The following is a 23,227-nucleotide window of genomic DNA, read 5'->3' on the forward strand; positions in this document are numbered from 1 at the left end:
TTATTAGGCAAGTTGTATTTTAGAGGATTATTTTTATTATTGATCAACCCAAAAGACTCATAAATATCAAAGCTTAATATTTTTGGAAGTTGGAGTGTTTTTTTTTAGATTTGGCTATCTTAGGAGGATATCTGTTTGTGCAGGTAACTATTACCTATTGCTGTGCAGATTAGGTAACTTAATAAAAACCAAATATATTCCCATCTCACTTGTTTATTTTCACCAGGTAAACCAATATCACTGCACACATTTTAAAAATAAACATTTCTGACATGCAAAAAAAAAAAACACCCCAAAAATTAGTGACCAATATAGCCACCTTTCTTTATGATGACACTCAACAGCCTTCCATAATAATAATAAAAATAATTTTATTTATATAGCGCCAACATATTCCGCAGCGCTTTACAAATTATAGAGGGGACTTGTACAGACAATAGACATTACAGCATAACAGAAATACAGGTCAAAATAGATACCAAGAGGAATGAGGGCCCTGCTCGCAAGCTTACAAACTATGAGGAAAAGGGGAGACACGAGAGGTGGATGGTAACAATTGCTTTAGTTATTCGGACCAGCCATAGTGTAAGGCTCGGGTGTTCATGTAAAGCTGCATGAACCAGTTAACTGCCTAAGTATGTAGCAGTACAGACACAGAGGGCTATTAACTGCATAAAGTGAATGAGAACATGATACGAGGAACTTTTTTTTTTAATGATAGGCCACACCGGGATCATTAGGTTAATGTGTTGAGGTGGTAGGCCAATCTGAACAAATGAGTTTTTAGGGCACGCTTAAAACTGTGTGGATTGGGGATTAATCATTTTAACCTTGGTAGTGCATTCCAAAGAATCGGCGCAGCTCATGAAAAGTCTTGGAGACGGGAATGGGAGGTTCTGATTATTGAGGATGCTAACCTGAGGTCATCAGCGGAGCGGAGGGCACAGGTAGGGTGGTAGACTGAGACCAGAGAGGAGATGTAGCGTGGTGCTGAGCCATGGAGTGATTTGTGGATGAGGGTAGTAATTTTGTACTGGATTTTGGAGTGGATGGGTAGCCAGTGTAATGACTGGCACACTACTGTTTTTGGGTTAGCTTCGGACCCGTTTAATCGAAGCTGGTGGCAGCCTGCCGTGTGCAGGCTTTTGGGTGTTGTTGTAGCGACTGCGGCATTGATATTGTTCCTGCCGGAGCGGGAGTAGTTTATCGCGTTGCTGCAGCGTGCCCAATAGCCAGTACATAGAAGGCAGCCTGTCTGGCAACTAATTACCCCAGGTGCAGTACCTAATCTGACCTGAGAATAAGGGGGGCGCCAGAGAGCTACAAGTTTTAAGTGGAACTGTAATCAAGATATACATAAATCCCTGCAGTTCGTGGTATATTGAAGAGCAGTGGGATACCTAGAATAAGCCCCTGCTGTAAACTAAGAGGTCAATAGCCTAGTGTGTTTTTTTTTCATCACATTGTGGAGTGGAGTGATAACTAAGATAAGCCCCCCTGCACATGTGATAGCCGTCTGTTGGCCTAAAGTCACCCCGATCCGTGACGTAGGGGTGACGGTCACAGTGTGAATCGTGACAAATTAGAATAGATTCTGTCAGTTGCTTGATCTGTTTACGATCAACATTGCGTGCAGCAGCCACCACAGCCTCCCAGACACTAATCCGAGAGGTGTACTGTTTTCCCTCCCTGTAGATCTCACATTTTATGAGGGACCACAAGTTCTCTATGGGGTTCAGATCTGGTGAACAAGGGGGCCATGTCATTGTTTTTCTTCTTTGAGACCTTTACTGGCCAGCCATGCTGTGGAGTAGTTGGAGGCATGTGATGGAGCATTGTCCAGCATGAAAATCATGTTTTTCTTGAGCGATATCGACTTTTTCCCGTACCACTGCTTGAAGTAGTTGTCTTCCAGAAACTGGCAGTAGGTCTTGGAGTTGAGCTTCACTTCATCCTCAACCCGAAAAGGTCCCACAAGTTCATCTTTGATTATACCAGCCCATACCAGTACCCCACCTCCACCTTGCTGGCGTCTGAGTCGGAGTGGAGCTCTCTGCCCTTTACTGATCCAGCCTCTGGCCCATCAAGAGTCACTCTCATTTCATCAGTCCATAAAAGTTGAAGTCAGTCTTAAGATATTTCTTAGCCCAGTCTTGACGTTTTATCTTACGTTTCTTGTTCAAAGGTGGTCGTTTTTCAGCCTTCCTTACCTTGGCCATGTCCCTGAGTATCGCACACCTTGTGCTTTTTGTAACTCCAGTAACGTTGCAGCTCTGAAACATGGCAAAACTGGTGGCAAATGGCATCTTGGCAGCTTCACGCTTGATTTTCCTCAATTCATGGGCAGTTATTTTGTGCCTTTTTTGCCCAACACGCTTCTTGCGACGCTGTTGGCCATTTGCCATGAAACGCTTGATAGTTCGGTGATCACGCTTCAAAAGTTTGGCAATTTCAAGACTGCTGCATCCTTCTGCAAGACAGCTCTCAATTTTGGACTTTTCAGAGCCCGTCAAATCTCTCTTCTGACCCATTTTGCCAAAGGAAAGGACGTTGCCTATTAAGCACACCTTATATAGTTTTTATGTCATTAGACAACACCCCTCCTCATTACAGAGATGCACATCACCTGATTTACTTAATTGGTAGTTGGCTCTCAAGCCTGAACAGCTTGGAGTAGGACATGTATAAAAAAGTATCCTGTGATCAAAATACAACTTGCATAATTATTCTGCAAGCAGTGTATATAATCACAAAAGTCAATACACATCCAATGTTCTTACATCTATCTAAAACCCAAGTGGGAAATATGTGAAATAGTATCTGAATATACATTTAGTAGGCACAAATAAACAAACTTGGTGCCTCAAGGCATTATACACATTAGAGTATATATTCACAATGGCTGATACACTTTCAATGTTCTTATTGACGCACGCAGATGAAGAGATGAGGAGTTCCAAAACCAGCCCCAATCCAAATGTGAATAGGGAATAATCTAAAATATATAAGTAAAATGAAATTAAAAACAAGCGATATCACACAACTGCACGTCAATGCACCGCCTCCTTGGCGAGCCATAGATCATATATTTTAGATTATTCTGTTCACATTTGGATTGGGGCTGGTCTTGGAAATTCTCCTCATCTCTCCATCTGCGTACATCAATAAGAGCATTAAAAATGTGTCAGCCATTGTGAATATACTGTATATCCGAATGCGTGTAATGCCTTGTGCTACCAAGTTTGTTAATTTGTGCCTACTAAATGTATATTCAGATGCTATTTCACATATTTCCCACTTGGGTTTTAGACAGATGTAAGCACATTGGATGTGTACTTTTGTGAATATATATTATAAATTATAGGATACTTTGTGGCACTGATTTAGTATATGTATATTTATTAAATACATATTCAGATTTTATCTCACATTCCCATCTGAGTCATAGATAGATGCCAATGTTTATTGTATACGTGTAGTAATGGCACAAACATATGGAGTAGATTATAACATCGATGTGTTAATGAATTTACTTTGGTAAACTAATATGCTAAATCACCCCTATGGCCATCACAGATGGACTACTTGGCATCACTTAGTTTATCTCTGTAGTTAAGAGTCACAATGGTTGGCAGTGGTGGTTAAGAGGAGGTAGTGATGGTGGACCCTGCCCGACACGCCTGGTGGCTTTCGACGTCTCCCCATGTGGGGGTTGTGACTGGGTTCCTGGTCACCGCCTGCCGCTTCCTGGCATTCAGGGGTTGACATGGTTGCGCACGCGTCACTTCCGGTACGCGTCATCGCCACATCCGGTCTAGCCACTAAAAAACAAAATTAAAATAACTTACACTTTAGTTCCCTCACATATCCCCTCACGAAGGAGTGAGGCTAGTTGCACACGTTGCGGATTTTGCTGCGGATCCGCAGCAGCTTTCCATGCGTTTACACTACAATGTAAACCTATGGAAAACGCAATCTGTAGGGCCCATGCTGCGGAAAAAACCTGCGGAAATGCTGCGGGTTACATTCCGCAGCATGTAAATTTTACACCTGCTCCATAATAGGAATCCGCAGGTGGAATCCGCACAAAAACTGCGGTAAATCCGCAGGTAAAACGCAATGCCTTTTACCTGCGGATTTCGCAAATCCGTAGAGCTCAAAACTACGTGTGCACATACCCCAAGATTCCGAAACGTGCATCGGGTGACGCGCTGTCCTGGACTCCCACGTGGTGTTGCTGATTTTGTGGTAAATATCGGTATGTTGTGCTCTCCATACAGGATAGAAGCCGATATATATAGTATTATTAGCCGTGAGGTAATGCCTTTAGGGCACTGACCTAAGTGACCCTCTGGCATAGGTCTAGGTGATCTCACTATGTGAGGTCTGTTTTAATAATAATAATCTTTATTTATATAGCGCCAACATATTCCGCAGTGCTTTACAGTTTAACAGTTTCAAACACAAAAGTCATAAGTAACAACGTTAACAATACAATAATTAAAGCAAAATAAGACGACCCTGCTCGTGAGAGCTTATAATCTACAATGAGGTGGGGGAGATACAAAGTGCAGGTGTGTATTTACAATGATGTATTTACAATCATGGTCCAGCCATCTTCAGGGGTTGGGGAATAGATGGGGATAGTGAATGGGCTACACACACACAAATGTTTTAATGTTAGGCTATGATTAAAGTATAATGATTATACTTATGGACACTAGGTGCAGATCATAGTGTTATGATGGCTTAGTGTTTTCTGATACTAGATATTGTGACCTCATATTTATTATAACACCATCTTTGTTTTGAATACCTTGTTATATATCTATACATACTGTGGTGAGGTCAGGTCATGGCGTCTTTCTTGCGTGGTTGCACTTTTGCTCTGCTTTGCACACGTTCCCCATGAAATCCCAGTTTTTGTCCTATATGTCTAATATTTTTCTATATACACATTTTGGATCTTGTCATATTTTGTGGTCTCCACACCGCCTTTTTAAGTTCCTGCTCAGCAGAGTTCCCATAACCCAGACGTTTGAAATGAACTTTTCCTCCTTCTGCGTACTTTTCACAAAACATATTTCGAAAAATCCCCAATCTGGGGATTCCAACTCTTATTAAATAAAAAAGTGCAGCCCTAACTCTAGAATTTGAGTGGAGACAGTTTGAATATCAGGTCAGCGACCATACCATCTTCCCACTCCAGATGATTTGACAGGTCTCTATGTAAACATGGGAGAGCAGTGAAGAGTATGCGGATAAGGCTACGTTCAGACTAGCGTTGCGCGCCGCTGCGTCGGCGACGCAACGCACGACGCACACAAAAACGCAGCAAAACGCACGCAAAAACGCTGCGTTTTGCAACGCGTGCGTCGTTTTTTGCCGAAAATCGGACGCAAGAAAAATGCAACTTGCTGCGTTTTCTTGGTCCGACGCTAGCGGCAAAAAAGACGCAAGTGTTGCAAAACGCAACACACAAAAACGCATGCGTCCCCCATGTTAAACATAGGGGCGCATGACGCGTACGTCGCCGCTGCGTCGCCCGACGCTAAGGCGACGCACACTAGCAGAACGCTAGTGTGAACGTAGCCTAAGGAATGCAAACTGCGTTTTTTTTTGCTTTTTTTAATGCAAATTTTCAGCTGTTTTTTACAGTACCAGCAAAGCCTATGAGATTTCAGCAATCTCATGCTCACACATTGTTTTTTTGTGTGATCAGTATTTTATGCTTTGCTGCATTTTTTGGACATAGAGCATGTCACTTCTTTCAGCGTTTTTCACCCCTTGACTTGAATGGATGGTGAAAAAACACTGCAAATACGCAGGCAGACTTTTCTTGCAGCATATTTGCTGTAGAAAAGTCAAGGACAAGCCGGATGTGACGTCACCCTCGGCTCTGCTACATCTTGATGGCAGGCTGCATGCGTCCATGCAGCCTGTCATCCAGCAGAGTAGACCCAAACCCCATTCACTTGAATTGGGGGTCCGACAGTACAGTGTTTGACACACTGTCATATGCATGACAGCTCGGCAAACAGATTTTGATTGGCAGGGAAATCATCCTTGCCGATCAGAGAGCTGCAGTTCCCACGCTGTCAGAAGACAGCGGGAGCGCTCAGCTGTGATCGGAGGTATAAACTTTACCTCCAATCACTGGTGTCAGGTGATGGGACTACGGATCCCATCATCCGACACCTACAGCCGCTAATTACAGTGACAGCAGGAGCGGCGGATGTGAGTTTTCTTCATCTGCCGCTCTTGCGCTATAATTAAAAAAAAAAGGCGTGGCCTCCCCCCTACTTTTGATAGACAGACAAAACTCACAGCTGGGGGCTGCAACCCCCAGCTGTCAGCTTCAGCAAGGTTAGTTATCAAGAATAGAGGGGTCCTCACGCTTTTTTTTTAAAAAAATTAGTTTTAAAAAAGGCCTCCCCCCCACACACACACATTTTTGACAACCAGCCTTGCTAAAGCTCACAGCTCGGGGCTGGTATTCTCAGGCTGGTAAGGGGCCATTGATATAGGCCCCCCAGCCTAAAAATAGTAGCCCGCAGCTGCCCAGAAAAGGCGCTTTGCCCGACTCTTCCCACTTGCCCTGTAGCGGCAAACTACTGTAAGGTGACATTTAGCCAGCTTAGTAATGGAGAGGTGTCAATAAGACACCTACCCATTACTAATCCTAGAGGAGTAATTAAAGGGTTAAATAAACACACACATGCAGAAAAAAGTATTTTAATTAAATAAAACACCACACAGTTGTCATCTTTTTATTGTTCTGCCATTCCAAGTGAAGCCATCGATCTTCTGAAATTAAAAAACTAAAAAATAAACCAACATAAATACTCCCTGATCTGTCGCACTTCAATATAACGAGGGTCCCATGCAGTATCTGGGGGAGATAAAGCTTACAACCCTGGAGCGGACTTGAGACACCCATTTGACCACACAGCAGCGGGACCGCCCCTGGGTGAGTATAATCTAATGTCTTTTTCTCCTATTTCAGGTAACATCGGCGGCTTATCTACAGCATTACAGAATGCAATAGATAAGCCCCTGATGACGGTAAGCTTACCTCACCATCGATTTTGGGGGTAACAGGTTCCCTTTAATCTCCTACTCGAAGTAAATGTGAGGCGACTGACTTCTCATAATTATCCTGTTTGTTTGTTTGTTTTTTGCAGTATTTTTAATAAAAGGCTAAATAAAAAAGGCAAAAATGGTGATATACGTGCAGCCAGCAGGAAACTACATAAACATAAGGGTATTATACCAAAAAAGATCTTACTAATTTTGAGAACATGGATGCTAAACAAAAACATGATTGTGAATTTAGACTGATGATTGTTGCTTAGGTCACTGAGAAAACCATTATTTAAATAAAAAGCTTTAACCCCTTTCTGCCATTAGACGTACTATTCCGTCCATGTGGGGTGGGCCCTACTTCCCAAGGACGGAACAGTACGTCATAGGCGATCGGCCGCGCTCACGGGGGGAGCGCGGCTTATCGCAGCTGACATCCGGCACTATGTGCCAGGAGAGGTCACGGACCGCCCCCGGCACATTAACCCCCGGCACACCGCGATCAAACATGATCGCGATGTGCCGGCGGTACAGGGAAGAATCGTGCAGGGAGGGGGCTCCCTGCGGGCTTCCCTGAGACCCCCGCAGCAACGCGATGTGATCGCGTTGCTCCGGGGGTCTCCTACCTTCCTCCCTGCAGCAAGTCCCGGATCCAAGATGGCCGCGGATCCGGGTCCTGCAGGGAGGGAGGTGGCTGCAGCGCTCTGAGACAGATCGGTGATCTGTCAGAGTGCTGTGCAAACTGGCAGATCACCGATCTGTACTGTCCCCCCTGGGACAAAGTAAAAAAGTTTAAAAAGTGTGTAAAAAAAAAAAAAAAAAAAAAATCCTAAATAATGAAAAAAAAAAAAATATATTATTCCCATAAATACATTTATCTAAATAAAAAAAAAAAACAATAAAGTACACATATTTAGTATCGTCGCGTCCGTAACGACCCGACCTATAAAACTGTCCCACTAGTTAACCCCTTCAGTAAACATCGTAAGAAAAAAAAAAAAACGAGACAAAAAAACAACGCTTTATTATCATACCGCCGAACAAAAAGTGGAATAACACGCAATCAAAAAGACGGATATAAATAACCATGGTACCGCTGAAAGCGTCATCTTGTCCCGCAAAAAACAAGCCGCCATACAGCAACATCAGCAAAAAAATAAAAAAGTTATAGTCCTCAGAATAAAGCGATGCAAAAATTATTTTTTCTATAAAATAGTTTTTATCGTATAAACATAAAAAAAATTATATGAATGAGGTGTCGCTGTAATCGTGCTGACCCGAACAATAAAACTGCTTTATCAATTTTACCAAACGCGGAACGGTATAAACGCCTCCCCCAAAAGAAATTCATGAATAGCTGGTTTTTGGTAATTCTGCCTCACAAAAATCGGAATAAAAAGCGATCAAAAAATGTCACGTGCCCGAAAATGTTACCAATAAAAATGTCAACTCATCCCGCAAAAAACAAGACCTCACATGACTCTGTGGACTCAAATATGGAAAAATTATAGCTCTCAAAATGTGGTAACGCAAAAAATATTTTTTGCAATAAAAAGCGTCTTTCAGTGTGTGACGGCTGCCAATCATAAAAATCCGCTAAATAACCCGCTATAAAAGTAAATCAAACCCCCCTTCATCCCCCCTTAGTTAGGGAAAAATAGAAAAAATAAAAAAATGTATTTATTTCCATTTTCCCATTAGGGTTAGGGCTAGGAATAGGGTTAGGGTTAGGGTTATGGTTAGGGCTAGGGTTAAGGCTACAGTTAGGGTTAAGGCTACAGTTAGGGTTGGGGCTAAAGTTAGTGTTAGGGTTTAGATTACATTTACAGTTGGGAATAGGGTTGGGATTAGGGTTAGGGGTGTGTCTGGGTTAGAGGTGTGGTTAGGGTTACCGTTGAAATTAGGGTTAGGGGTATGTTTGGATTAGGGTTTCAGTTATAATTGGGGGGTTTCCACTGTTTAGACACATCAGGGGCTCTCCAAACGCGACATGGCGTCCGATCTCAATTCCAGCCAATTCTGCGTTGAAAAAGTAAAACAGTGCTCCTTCCCTTCCGAGCTCTCCCGTGTGCCCAAACAGGAGTTTACCCCAACATATGGGGTATCAGCGTACTCAGGACAAATTGGACAACAACTTTTGGGGTCCAATTTCTCCTGTTACCCTTGGAAAAATACAAAACTGGGGGCTAAAAAATAATTTTTGTGGGAAAAAAAAAAGATTTTTTATTTTCATGGCTCTGCGTTAGAAACTGTAGTGAAACACTTGGGGGCTCAAAGTTCTCACAACACATCTAGATAAGTTCCTTGGGGGGTCTAGTTTCCAATATGGGGTCACTTGTGTGGGGTTTCTACTGTTTAGGTACATTAGGGGCTCTGCAAACGCAATGTGACGCCTGCAGACCATTCCATCTAAGTCTGTATTCCAAATGGCGCTCCTTCCCTTCCGAGCCCTCCCATGCGCCCAAACGGTGGTTCCCCCCCACATATGGGGTATCAGCGCACTCAGGACAAATTGCACAACAACTTTTGGGGTCCAATTTCTCCTGTTACCCTCGGGAAAATACAAAACTGGGGGCTAAAAAATAATTTTTGTGGGAAAAAAATTTTGTTTTATTTTTACGGCTCTGCATTATAAACTTCTGTGAAGCTCTTGGTGGGACAAAGTGCTCACCACACATCTAGATAAGTTCCTTAGGGGGTCTACTTTCCAAAATGGTGTCACTTGTGGGGGGTTTCAATGTTTAGGTACATCAGTGGCCCTTCAAACGCAACATGGCGTCCCATCTCAATTCCTGTCAATTTTGCATTGAACGGTCAAACGGCGCTCCTTCCCTTCCGAGCTCTCCCATGCGCCCAAACAGTGGTTTACCCCCACATATGGGGTATCAGAGTACTCAGGACAAATTGTGCAACAACTTTTTGGTTCCAATTTCTTCTCTTACCATTGGGAAAATAAAAAATTGGGGGCGAAAAGATAATTTTTGTGAAAAAAAATGATTTTTTATTTTTACGGTTCTGCATTATAAACTTCTGTGAAGCACTTGGTGGGTCAAAGTGCTCACCACACATCTAGATAAGTTCCTTAGGGGGTCTACTTTCCAAAATGGTGTCACTTGTGGGGGGTTTCAATGTTTAGGCACATCAGTGGCTCTCCAAACGCAACATGGCGTCCCATCTCAATTACAGTCAATTTTGCATTAAAAAGTCAAATGGCGCTCCTTCGCTTCCAAGCTCTGTCATGCGCCCAAACAGTGGTTTACCTCCACTTATGGGGTATCGGCGTACTCAGGACAAATTGTACAAGGTTTGGGGTCCATTTTCTCCTGTAACCCTTGGTAAAATAAAAAATTGGAGCTGAAGTAAATTTTTTGTGAAAAAAAGTTAAATGTTCATTTTTATTTAAACATTCCAAAAATTCCTGTGAAACACCTGAAGGGTTAATAAACTTTTTGAATGTGGTTTTGAGAACCTTGAGGGGTGCAGTTTTTAGAATGGTGTCACACTTGGGTATTTTCTATCATATAGACCCCTCAAAATGACTTCAAATGAGATGTGGTCCCTAAAATAAAATGGTGTTGTAAAAATGAGAAATTGCTGGTCAACTTTTAACCCTTATAACTCCCTAACAAAAAAAAATTTTGGTTCCAAAATTGTGCTGATGTAAAGTAGACATGTGGGAAATGTTACTTATTAAGTATTTTGTGTCACATATCTCTGTGATTTAATTACATAAAAATTCAAAGTTGGAAAATTGCGAAATTTTCAAAATTTTCGCCATATTTCCGTTTTTTTTCACAAATAAACGCAGGTAATATCAAAGAAATTTTACCACTATCATGAAGTACAATATGTCATGAGAAAATGTCAGAATCACCGGGATCCGTTAAAGCGTTCCAGAGTTATAACCTCATAAAGGGACAGTGGTCAGAATTGTAAAAAGGGGTTAATTAATTAGTGTTTTTACTACAAATAACTTTTATATTCATATAAAGTAAATTTCCACATATAGCATTGTATTCCATGTCTTACAGGAATATTGAAAGAAATCGAAGATTAAAGCAGCAGAATATAAAATTGCAAAATAAAATGTACCATTTCATTGAGAGAAGACAGAATGAGAGGACATCCAGTTGTTAGAGGGAAATGGGCACACAGACTGCCCAGACCATAAACACTAACCTCCCATGCCTTTTCCCCGACCCAAAGAACAAAACAATCTTATATTTAACATATAACTTTATTGGGGAATATATAACAACAATTCTCATATTTTCTAGCAACCCTTCTTTTTTTGGAGGGGTAAGGTCGCAGCTCTCTTTCAGTTAACCACTTGGAAGTTGTGGGGATATGCCGCCGGACTCCCGGAACATGTTACCGGTCTTGTTCTTCCGCCAACCGCTGCAACTTTCATTAACCTTTACAACCAAATACCATACCCAAACCATTAACCATTTATTAAAATTGAAAGCCAGACAAGAGGGAGGGTGGGCAGCTCAATGACTCCACGTTCAAAGAGGCCAAAAACACCTCAGGCACCGCTTTTCATATCCACCAACCGGAAGTACCTAATTCCCAACCGGAAGTGACGTTGTGCCTATTACAAACAGGAAAAGGTGCCAGCATTAACTCCTTACCTGTGCACCAGCAAAAAGGCAGGAGGTGTACCTATTATCTAACCTGGCCGGCCAGTCAGGGGGTTCACGTCAAATAACGCCGTGCCCCCGCAGGTGAGTACACAGAACCTGGTCACCGGGGCATCCATGGAATCTACAAATGTTATAATGTCTGCTTTCCAGCAGAATGCATCAGCCAGAGAGAGTATTATGGAAAAATCCCTACCTGTCACTAGTTTTTGGCAAATCGGTACCACTCCAAGCATTCTTAGGATGGGTTCACACTGCGTTGTGAACCCGTTTAACGGACTACGTTACACCGCGGCATAACGCGGTGTAACGTAGTCCGTTAACGCCGCCATTACTTTCAATGGCGGACGTATCACTAGCGCACGCCCACAATGGGCGTGCGCTAGCGATGTGCCATCATTGAGTGACGGACCCGAGACGCGGGCTGCAGCGTTTCCGGGTCCGTCACTGCTAGCGCACTACTAGCGCAGATGGAGCTGGCAGATGATCCATCTGCGCTAGCGCAGTGCCAAAGTCGTCACTTGCGTTAGTGCAGTCCGTTTAACGGATTTGTTGAACGGACTGCACAACGCACGTGTGAACCTAGCCTTTGCTGTGCGGATTGTGATGAAAGCAGCAGCCCAAATGTATGGCCAAAGCTGAGGAGTAATTGAAGTCTCTTAAAAAGTAGTTATACTTTTATATACTTTTCCATATCACTTTGTCCAGTATATAACTATGCAAGTCATTTTATTAATGCAATTTGCCTTTATTGCTGTGAAAAAAAATATGTCTGCAAGTGTATTCCAAATCACTGCTTTTCCCCAGCATATTTGCTGCATTGATGTCACAATGTACTCTTTAGGCTACTTTCACACTAGCGAAAAAAACTGCGAAAAAAATGAACAACGGGGGCAGCGGATGCAGTTTTACAATGCATCCGCTGCCCCATTGTAAGGTCCGGGGAGGACCTCTACAGGATGCGTTTTTTCTCCAAAACGACGCATTGCGATGTACGTCACACAATGCTAACGTGAAAGTAGCCTTTGGAGTACAGATGCTGGCAGTGAAGGGTCGGGTCAGCACCTGTGTCTCACTAAGGCCGGCGTCACACTCAGCGTATAAAAATACGGTCCGTAATTTACGGCCGTAATACGCAGAAAAGTCCCCAAAATAGTGGTCCGTATCTCATCCGTAGGCAGGGTGTGTCAGCGTATTTTGCGCTTGGCATCCTCCGTATGTAATCCTATATATATATATATATATTTATTTATTAATATTTACTTCAGCGCGATATAGCAGAAAGCCGGTAATTCAATTGCCGGCTTATGCTATCTCCTTCCTAAACCAGACATGATATGAGACATGGTTTACATACAGTAAACCATCTCATATTCCCATTTTTTTTTGCATATTCCACACTACTGTTAGTAGTGTGTATGTGCAAAATTTGGGCGCTCTAGCTATTAAATTTAAGGGTTAAATGCCGGAAAAAATTGGCGTGGGCTCCCACGCATTTCCATTATTAATCCAATAGCATGAAATGGTTAAAAAAAAAACACACACATTATTAAAAATTATTTTAATGAAATGAACACAGTTTGTTTGAATATTTTATTGTTCTCTCAATCCACCTGAAGACCCTCGCTCTGTAACAAAGGAAACATAATAAACCAACAATATACATACCTTCCGATGATCTGTAACGTCCCACGATGTAAATCCATCTGAAGGGGTTAAAATATTTTACAGCCAGGAGCTCTGCTATAATGCAGCTGTGCTCGTGGCTGTAAAACCCCGGGGAATGAAGGTAATGTAGGTCAATGACCTGTAGTTACCTTCATTCGCGGTGATGCGCCCTCTGCTGGATGTCCTTCGAGCGTGGGAAAAAAAATCAGACAAGTTCCCAGGCTCGAGTTCATATGAGGACAACCAGCAGAGGGCGCATCACCGCGAATGAAGGCAACTACAGGTCATTGACCTACATTACCTTCATTCCACGGGGGTTTACAGCCACGAGCACAGCTGCATTATAGCAGAGCTCCTGGCTGTAAAATATTTTAACCCCTTCAGATGGATTTACATCATGGGACGTTACAGATCATCCGAAGGTATGTATATTGTTGGTTTATTATTTTGCCTTTGTTACAGAGCGAGGGTCTTCAGGTGGATTGAGAGAACAATAAAATATTCAAACAAACTGGGTTCATTTTATTAAAATAATTTTTATTAATGTGTTTTTATTAACCATTTCATGCTATTGGATTAATAATGGATAGGTGTCAGAACTGACGCTTCTCCATTATTAATCTGGCTTAATGTCACCTTACAATAGCAAGGTGATATTAACCCTTCATTACCCCATATCCCACCGCTACACGGGAATGGGAAGAGAGTGGCCAAGTGCCAGAATAGGCGCATCTTCCAGATGTGCCTTTTCTGGGATGGCTGGGGGCAGATGTTCTTAGCCGGGGGGGGGGGGGGGTGTCTTCTACGACCGTAGAAGACCGTATAATACGGATCAGTAAAATACGGCTGATAGGAGCAGGGGCATAGCGAAGCATTGTACCGTATGCAATCCGTATTTTCAGCACCCCTCTTACGTCCGTAAAACACGGTAGTGTGACGCCGGCCTAACTCTGGGAACAAGCTGCTGCAGGCAATCAGTCTGATCAGCACAACCCTCAGAGGAGGAGACAGGTGCTGACCCTAGCACTGCCATCATCTGTACTTCTAAACAGCTGCAGTGATGTCAGTATGTAGTAACCTTAGGCAAACAGACTGGAAAATAGCAAGGATTTTGAAGCTCCTAACATGCTATTTTTTTTCTACATGAATGAAGCAAATCCCTTAATATAGTGTACAGCAAAAGGTGTAAGTGCACCAATTTTAAGCCTTTTTTTGTGTCAATAAACTTGGTCAAGAGAATAAAGGCTTACAGAATAGACAAGTAGAAGAGCAAGTTAGGCGCAAAACGGCCGAAGGCCGTTATGTCTCTTCTCCCCCCTCGCTGAAACTTCCCCTACACCTGCACAACCGCACTTTATGATTATGTCTGTTCAAAGGAAATAAAGGACTTTTAACCACTAAGGATCGGGCGAGTTGATGCCATTTCATTTCCCTTAATATAGTGATTTGCAAAGTTTCAAAATTTTCCCACGCTGGATAAAATTTTTTTAAAAAGTTTATGTTCTCCTAAAAGAACTTCTCTTAGAAAAGAACACTGAAAAAGAACAACACACATCATAATAAATAAATTGGATGGCGGTCATTTTCAATTACGACAGTCATGACATCCCCTCTTAAAAGATACTCCAAAGCAACTATTCTATCAAAAATAGACAGCAGTTTCATACATTAATTCTTTAACTGATTCATGAAATATGTACACATTGGGGTTATTTATAACTTTTCATAGATTCACCTACATAATTAAAAAAGTTATCGTTTCTGTGGAATGAAGAGAATATAAATCTCATTTCATATCAAGTAGTTGTTACAGATATTCAATTAGATCAACATACAAGTAGGAATGTGATTAGGAATCAAACTCAAGGGCTGGAAAATGCCAAAAATCCCTCCATGGAACCAACACTTCCTTCCACTAGGTTTTGAGAGCAATCCATCTGTTAGTCATGAATGACAGGTGTACTGTCCTTAATATGCTCTGGTCCACTGGAGGTTTTAACCACTGAGTTTTCCAGAAACAGACACCACTGCTTTGTTCTCCATTCTTCATATCCAGTGTCCTGTGCTTCCATTTACCGCTGACTGAGATGCGATACAACATATATTAGACCAACTAAAAGCAAGCCACGGACACCCATCATTAGAATGAGAAAAAGAAAGAGAATAGACATGACGGGCTCTACCACCTGGTTTCCCAGGTTCCAGCGTGGAAAACCCATGTTCACCAGCTGCTGGTTAATGTCGGTGAAGGGAGAGCGACCCTCCTGCCTCGCACCATCTTGGGGAACCTGCTGTGGTCCGGCTCCAGCATTTCCAACAGTGTTGAAAAATCCCTGCACAAGCAAAACAAAAAAGAAGATAAACAATTTTTGTTTTCTACAATGAATATCTGTAAATGATTATCTGGGGCACTTTTCACAGAATTTGGGAAACTTTGCCAGTCATGATAGCAGTTTATGGAAAAATCTTCACAATAACCAATAAATCCACCATTAGGCTATGTGCACACGTTCAGGATTTCTCGCAGAAAATTCCTGAGAAAAAACGGACATTTTCTGCAAGAAATCCGCATGCGTTTTTGCCGCGGTTTTGACGTGTTTTTTTCTGGACACTTCCCAATGCATTTTGTAGTGGGAAATCCGCAAAAAAAAACCGCAAAATTAATAAACATGCTGCAGTTTTTTCCACGATGCGTTTTTTTCGCATCATGTGCACAAAACATGCGGAATTCATTCTAAATGATGGGATGCTTATTGTATGCGTTCTTTTTGTGGTTTTATAGCGTTTTTATCGGGAAAAAAACGCAAAAAAAACGCAACGTGTGCACACAGCCTTAGAGCACCACGAACAGGTCCACCTAGTTTTCAAACAGTATTGAAGTAGGGGATTTATCACTGCAGACGGATACGCAAGAGGCAGATAATCCACAGCAGAGAAAACTGCACCAAAATGCATCAGTTTTGCTACAGTTTTAGACTTGTGGGAGATTTCACCTTTTGCACTACAAGAAATGTATACTTTAGCATCAATTCAGGGCATGAATCGACATGTTGTGGATTGAAAATCCGAATTCCAGGTCAATATACACTCCAGATTTTTATTACAGAGATGTGGGCGAGATACAGTACAGTAACACCATTTTGATGAGTTTACCATAATACGTTTTGGATTTTCCAAATTCTAGACAGAAAATTTGTGCATATCCAACACGCGTATACACACTTTAAGGCTGATTAGCTTATGTCACTTCTGACATCTCATCGATAGTATGTCCAAAAGCAACTACAAGAATTTCTGAAAAGAACTAGTGGGGGATTAGAAGGAAGCAACTCTATCAATATATACCATGCACATTATGGCTACAATACCTGAACATCATGTAGAAAACCTGAGCACTACTTTTTCTTGTATGTCATAATATATCTTCTTGCTTCTGAATACTAAATAGAGCTAGTTTGGTTACATAATTATATTTAAGCACCTGTTATTTAAACCCTTCATGACTGGAGCTTTTTTTGGTTTTGCATTTTCGTTCCCCTTCATTGCAGAGCCATAACTTTTTTAACAATATGGCCATGTGAGGGCTTATTTCTTGCGGGCCGAGTTGTACTTTTGAGCGACACCATTGGTTTTACCATGTCGTGTACTAGAAAACGGGGGAAAAAAAATTCCAAGTGCAGTGAAATTGCAAAAAAAAGTGCAAACCCACATTTGGTTTTTTGTTTTCTTTTTTGCTAGGTTCACTGAATGCTAAAACTGACCTGTCATTCTGATTCTCCAGGTCATTACGAGTTCATAGACACCAAATAGGCCTAGGTTTTTTTTTTTATCTAAGTTGTGAAAAAAAATTCCAAACTTTGTTAAAAAAAAGTTAAATAAATTGCGAAATTTTCCGATACCCGTAGCGTCTCCATTTTTCACGATCTCGGGTTGGGTGAGGACTTATTTTTTGCGTGCCGAGCTGACATTTTTAATTACACCATTTTGGTGCAGATACGATCTTTTGATCGCCCGTTGTTGCATTTTACTGCAATGTCGCGGTGACCAAACAAACGTAATTCTGGTGTTTTGACTTTCTCGCTATGCCATTTAACGATCAGGTTAATCCTTTTTTCTTTTTTTTATTGATAGGGCGATTCTGAAAGCGGCGATACCAAACATGTGTATGTTTGATTTTATTGTTATTGTGTTAGTTTGATTGGGGCGATTTGAACTTTAATTTTTTTTTTTTTATAATCCTAAACATATATATATATTTTTTTTTACTTTTGCCATATTTCAATAGTTTCCATAGGAGACTAGAAGCTGCCATAGCCCGATCGGCTCTGCTACAGATCAGATCGCCTCTATGTAGTAGAATTGCTGACTTGCTATGAGCGCCGACCACTGGGTGGCGCTCACAGCAATCTGACACTGACAACCATAGAGGTCTCCAGGAGACCTCGGGTTTTCATGCTGACACACCGGTGACCCGCGATCACGTGACGCAGGTCACCAGTGTGCGTATTTCCGGCGCGATTGCCTGAAGCGCCATTTAAATGCCGGTCAGAATTTGACAGCGGCATTTAACTAGTTAATAGCCGCAGGTGGATCGCGTTTCCATTGGCGGCTATTGTGTGACTCCAGTCACCGAAGGGTTGGCATGACAACCAGAGGGCTATTGAAAACCTCTATGGTTGTCAATGTCGGATTTCTATAAGCGCCGCTCGGTGGTCAGCAATTCTGCTACATAAAGGTGATCTGATCATCATCTGCATGTAACAGAGTTGATCATGTTATGGCACCTTCTAGTCTGCAAAGGAGATTATTGAAGCACATCAAAGTAAAAAAAAAATTTTTTTTGAAAAATATGAAAAAAATAAAAAAAAAATATAAAAGGTTCAAATCACCCCCCTTTCGCTTCATTCAAAATAAAACAATAAAAAAAAATTCAAACATACACATATTTGGTATCGCCGTGTTCAGAATCGCCCGATCTATCAATATAAAAAATAATTAACCCTATCGCTAAATGGCATAACGAGAAAAAAATTCAAAGCACCTGAATTATGTTTTTCGGTTGTTGCAATATTGCATTAAAATGCAATAACGGGTGATCAAAAGAACGCATCTGCACCAAAATGGTATCAGTAAAAACATCAGCTCAGCACCCAAAAAAATAAGCCCTCACCCAACCAGAGATCATGAAAAATGGAGACGCTACTGGTCTCTGAAAATGACACTTTTTTACCACTTAAATAAAAAAATAAAAAAACTTAGACATGTTTGGTGTCTGTGAACTTGTAACGACCTGGAGAATCCTATTGGCAGGTCAGTTTTAGCATTTGGTGAACATGGTAAAAAAAAAATCCCAAAAACCGTTGTAGAACTGCACTTTTTTTTGCAATTTCACCACACTTGGAATTTTTGTTCCCATTTTTGAGTACATGATATGGTAAAACCAATCATTTTTCTCAAAAGTACAACTCGTCCCGCAAAAAACAAGCCCTCACATGGCCATAGTGACAGAAAATGTAAAAAGGTTATGGCTCTGGAAAGAAGGGGAGCGAAAATCTGAAACGCGAAAATGAAAAAGCGCTGCGGCGCGAAGGGGTTAATCAAATTGTGAATTGAATATTTAGGTTTGTAGTGCTTATGCTTCTTGTTTTTTGACTGGTTTTGGAGCACATACCCGAGTTATTTTCATGCAGAAAATCCCTAGGCTACATAACCATCCTCTCGCTCTCTCTAGTTTACCTATCCTGAGCAGCGTGCCAGAAGTAGGCATACTAAAACTTCCATGCCCCATGAAAAGCCAGCCTTACACAGAAACCCTCCTTTTGTCTATACTTTTATGTGTTGTATAGGAAAAAAAAAGAGATAGAAATAACAGACAGCAACAAAGTGAGATATAGAGGAGAGATCGAGGCAACAGCATTATAATAAGAGAGAAGAGATGGTGCTGACAGCATAACGAGAAGAGGAGAAACCCAAGTGACAGTAGAATAGTGAGAGAGGAAGAATTGAGCCGACAGCATATTGAGAGACAGATCAGATACAAGAGTATAAATCGTTAATATCATTTGATCCAGTCAGATATAATCTCATCTGTATTTGTATATCGTTTTGTGTGTTATTAGTTACGGAACATGGCACTGACAATGTAAGTTTTTGCAACCTATTGCTACAAGTAGCTGACATTTGTATGGAGAATTAAAAGGAAAATGTCATCGGATTCATGCTGTCAGAACCACGGCAGCATGAATCAGAGGATGACTACACGATAACAGACCGCTTTGTTTTACTTTGTTTTCTCCGAAACACCGAAGCATTTCAGAGTTTGAAAAGCCAGCCGGTGACCATAGGGAGAGATGTGTGGCCCACTTCTGTGGCTGGCGTCTTCCTGTCCCGCTCCAGATTATTGACAGATCTCTCTCACATGTGTACATAGGTAGAGACAAGTGATGAGCGAATGTGCTCAGATAAGGTGCTATCCAAGCATGCTCGAGTGCAGAGTGTCTTCAGAGTACTCGAAAAATATGTTCGAGTCCCTGCGGCTGCAAGTCTCGCAGCTGTTCGATAGCAACACATGCAGGGAATACCCGCCTAGAGCAGTACGTCTCTTCAAACTAGGTTTCCTCTGAATCATGTAGCCAGGTTCTGAATCATGCTGCCCGTGGTTGGTCTATTGTCCTGTTCCTTAGAGAAAAAAAAAATTAAATACAGACTGCACATGAATGACAAGTGATAAAAAAATGGTCATATATTTCTAGATGAAACTCTGAATGATTTTTCATATGGTCATATGAACCAACCCTAAAGTAAATTTTGGTGCCAAATTAGAAAACAAAACACGACTAGGAGTAGATAAATGAACTTCTATGACTTGCAACTCATACACAGTGTTCCAAATTATTATGCAAATTGTCAAAGATTTAATTGTTTGCTTTTCAAATAAACTCATGGATGGTTTCATGGCTCTTTAGATCACTGAAATCAATGTCAAACATCTCTGATAATTAGTTTTTCAGGTGAGACCAATTAAAGGAAAACTACTTAGGGTATGTGCACACAATCAGGAATGGTTCAGTATTTGGTCAGGATTTGATGCAGGTGAAATCTGCGTCTGAGGTCACCTGCGTTTTTGATGTTTTTTTTTGTTTTTTTTACGTATATCCGCAGCTTCCAATCTGCAGCGGCCAGATGTTACAGCATAGTTGATGGGATTTCAAGAAATCCCATGCACACTATGCATGCACCGATGCGTGGCTCACCCAGAGACGGACATGCTGCGCATCTTTCCAGACGTTCTCGTACTTAATACGCATGTGACTAGGAAGATAATGCAGTTTTACCGCATCTAATGATAGTGAATGGGTAATTTGCGCAGCGAAGACTGAGCGTCTCCGCTACATAAATTGACATGCAGCGGTCAGGAAAGACGCGCCACATGTCTGTCTCCGCAGGGAAGCCGGAGGCGTCTGTGCACATATAAGGGGGTTGCCATGAACATGTTATGTATGATGTTTATTTATTCTCTTAAATGGTGTATTGTTTCCAGATATTCGGGAGAGCGTAGTTCTCCAGTTTGCCCACTAGATGGGGATAAAGAGACTTAACCTGTAGATTGTTAATGTGGGAGGAGCTAGTGACAGGGTTCAGAACAGCTGAGAATTTGAATCAGTTGGGTGGGAGCGCTCTGTCAGAGCAGTCAGCTCTGCAGAAGTCCAAGGTCCAGTCAGGCAGCATCAGGGCCAGGAAGGCCACGAGAGAGAAGAAGGGCAGTGATAGAGCCACTGACAGTGCAGTATAAGTGGGACTGTGGCTGACAGGGAGAAAAGAACTAGGCAGTACAGACAGGTCACTCGCAATGTGGCGGCTTGCTAAGTGGATGGATGTACTCGGAACAGGGTGAAATGGTTCAGAGGAATCCCTGCTAAAGTAAAACTGGGCACAGAGGATGTTGGAGAACAGATAGGCACGGTCCGTTCCGGAAGCAAGCTTAGTAAAGATGAAGGAAAGGCAGAGAAAGCGTAGACGCTGTGTAAAACGAAGCCAGATATAAATGCTGACAAAGTCAGAGAAGAGACAGGGACAGCAAGGAAATTGTGTAATGTAAAGCCTGCTGTAAATGCTGAAAAGAACCGTTATGCGCCCGTCTTTAGTAAAGTTGATTGTTCAAGCGTTCAATGGGACTGTGACACTGTTTACTCTGCTTCGGCTGAGGAGAACGTGCAGTGCACTACAGAAAGCCCCAGAAATAAAGGAGCAGCAGGTATGCTGACTGAAAGTCGTGGAGTGTACGTGAGGGGAGGTCAGGGTGTGCAAGGGACTTTTACCTCAGCCACGGCTACCACCCTGTCTGACCCTTACACACGCATAGTGGGCATGGGATTTCCTGAAATCCCATCCACTATGCTGTAACATCTGGACGCTGCGGGTTTGACGCTACAGATGTACGCAGCGTCCAACCCGCAGCGTTTACTGACCTTTTGAACATACCCTTAAGGACATTCAACATTATTAAGCATCCACACGTTTCAAGCAATATGGGAAATAAAAAGGATCTCTTGGCTGCTGAAAAATCTCAAATAGTGCAATGGCTTGGACAGCACAGACAGGTTAAGGATGAGGAAGGTTTCTGCAAGACAAATTCATTAGATTAAAATACCATTAACAAAGCAGAAAACGGGGATTTGAAGCTTTTGGTGTGTTTGGAATCCTGTGAACCTCAGGATCCTAGAGAGGCTTGCAGTTGTGCATAAACCTACTAGTTGGCCACCCCTACACAGTGCTCATTATATGAAACTGTTGCAGAGGGCCCAGACATACATAAAGACTATTTGTAAAACAGTCTTACTTACTGATGAGTGCCGTACAACCCTGGATGGTCCAGATGGATGGAGTAGTGGAGGGCGATCATGTCACAAGAAGGCTGCAACATCAACAAGGAGTTGGCGGAGTCATGTTTTGGGCCAGAATCATGGGGAGAGAGCTGATAAACTCCTTTAAGGTCCCTGAATTTGTTAAAATTACCTCGGCGAAGTATACCAAGTTTCTGACTATACCACTTTCTTCCATGGTAACAAAAAAAAATGGAAGAACTGTAACATCTATAGCAAAGCTATATTCATGCATGGCAAAGCAGCATTTCATGTTGCAAAGAATACCTTTGAGTCATTGGCTGCTATTGGGATATAAGGAGGAAAAACACATGGCGTTTCCACCAACCTACCATGACCTCAACCCTACTGAGAACCTCTGGAGTATCCTCAAGAAAAAGATCTATGAGGGTGGGAGGTAGTGCACATCAAAACAGCAGCTATGGGAGGCTATTCTGACATAATGCAAAAAAAAAATCAAGCAGAAACAATCCAAAAACTAACAAATTCAATGGATACAAGAATTGTGAAGGTGATATCAAAGAGGTCCCACAGTGGCTTGCAAAAGTATTCAGCACCCCACCCCAGCATTTTTCGGGTCTTTTGCTACCTCCGAACCTGGAATTTCATGGTTTTGTATTTGAGGGTTTGCATCAGTTCATGTAAAGAACACGCCTACAAGTGTGAACATTTAAAGGAGAGGATAAACCACCACCACAGAGTATAATCCATAAAATCAAAATTGTATTCAAATATATTACATAAAATAGATATAGTAGAACATAAAAAGGCTGCTGAGCACTAGATTGCAGGGGCACAAGTTACCATATAAAGTGCACATCAATATAACTGGACAGTGGGTATAGGGTGATTAGTTTCATTAATAGGGCCACTAAGCCATTTAATCATAGTGACTGGAGTCGCATGTGATCTATACACATATGCATAAATATCACTAAGGCAATATTGCTC

The 23,227-nt window shown here is 41.9% G+C and overlaps 1 protein-coding gene across 2 annotated transcripts in view; it reads right to left on the reverse strand.

Moving 5' to 3' along the window:
* Nucleotides 1-11,301: 11,301 nt before the first annotated feature.
* Nucleotides 11,302-23,227, reverse strand: part of FAM241B (family with sequence similarity 241 member B) — a 46,375-nt gene continuing 34,449 nt past the window's right edge. Inside the window, exon 3 of one of the 2 annotated variants that reach the window (XM_069753233.1) lies at nucleotides 11,302-15,727. In XM_069753233.1, the coding sequence (XP_069609334.1) occupies nucleotides 15,467-15,727 (261 nt within the window). In that variant the 3' untranslated portion in view covers nucleotides 11,302-15,466. The remainder of the gene's footprint in view (nucleotides 15,728-23,227) is intronic. The other variant, XM_069753232.1, reaches the window with a different exon arrangement.

Source organism: Ranitomeya imitator, chromosome 2 (assembly GCF_032444005.1).
Source record: "Ranitomeya imitator isolate aRanImi1 chromosome 2, aRanImi1.pri, whole genome shotgun sequence".
Lineage (NCBI taxonomy): Eukaryota > Metazoa > Chordata > Amphibia > Anura > Dendrobatidae > Ranitomeya > Ranitomeya imitator.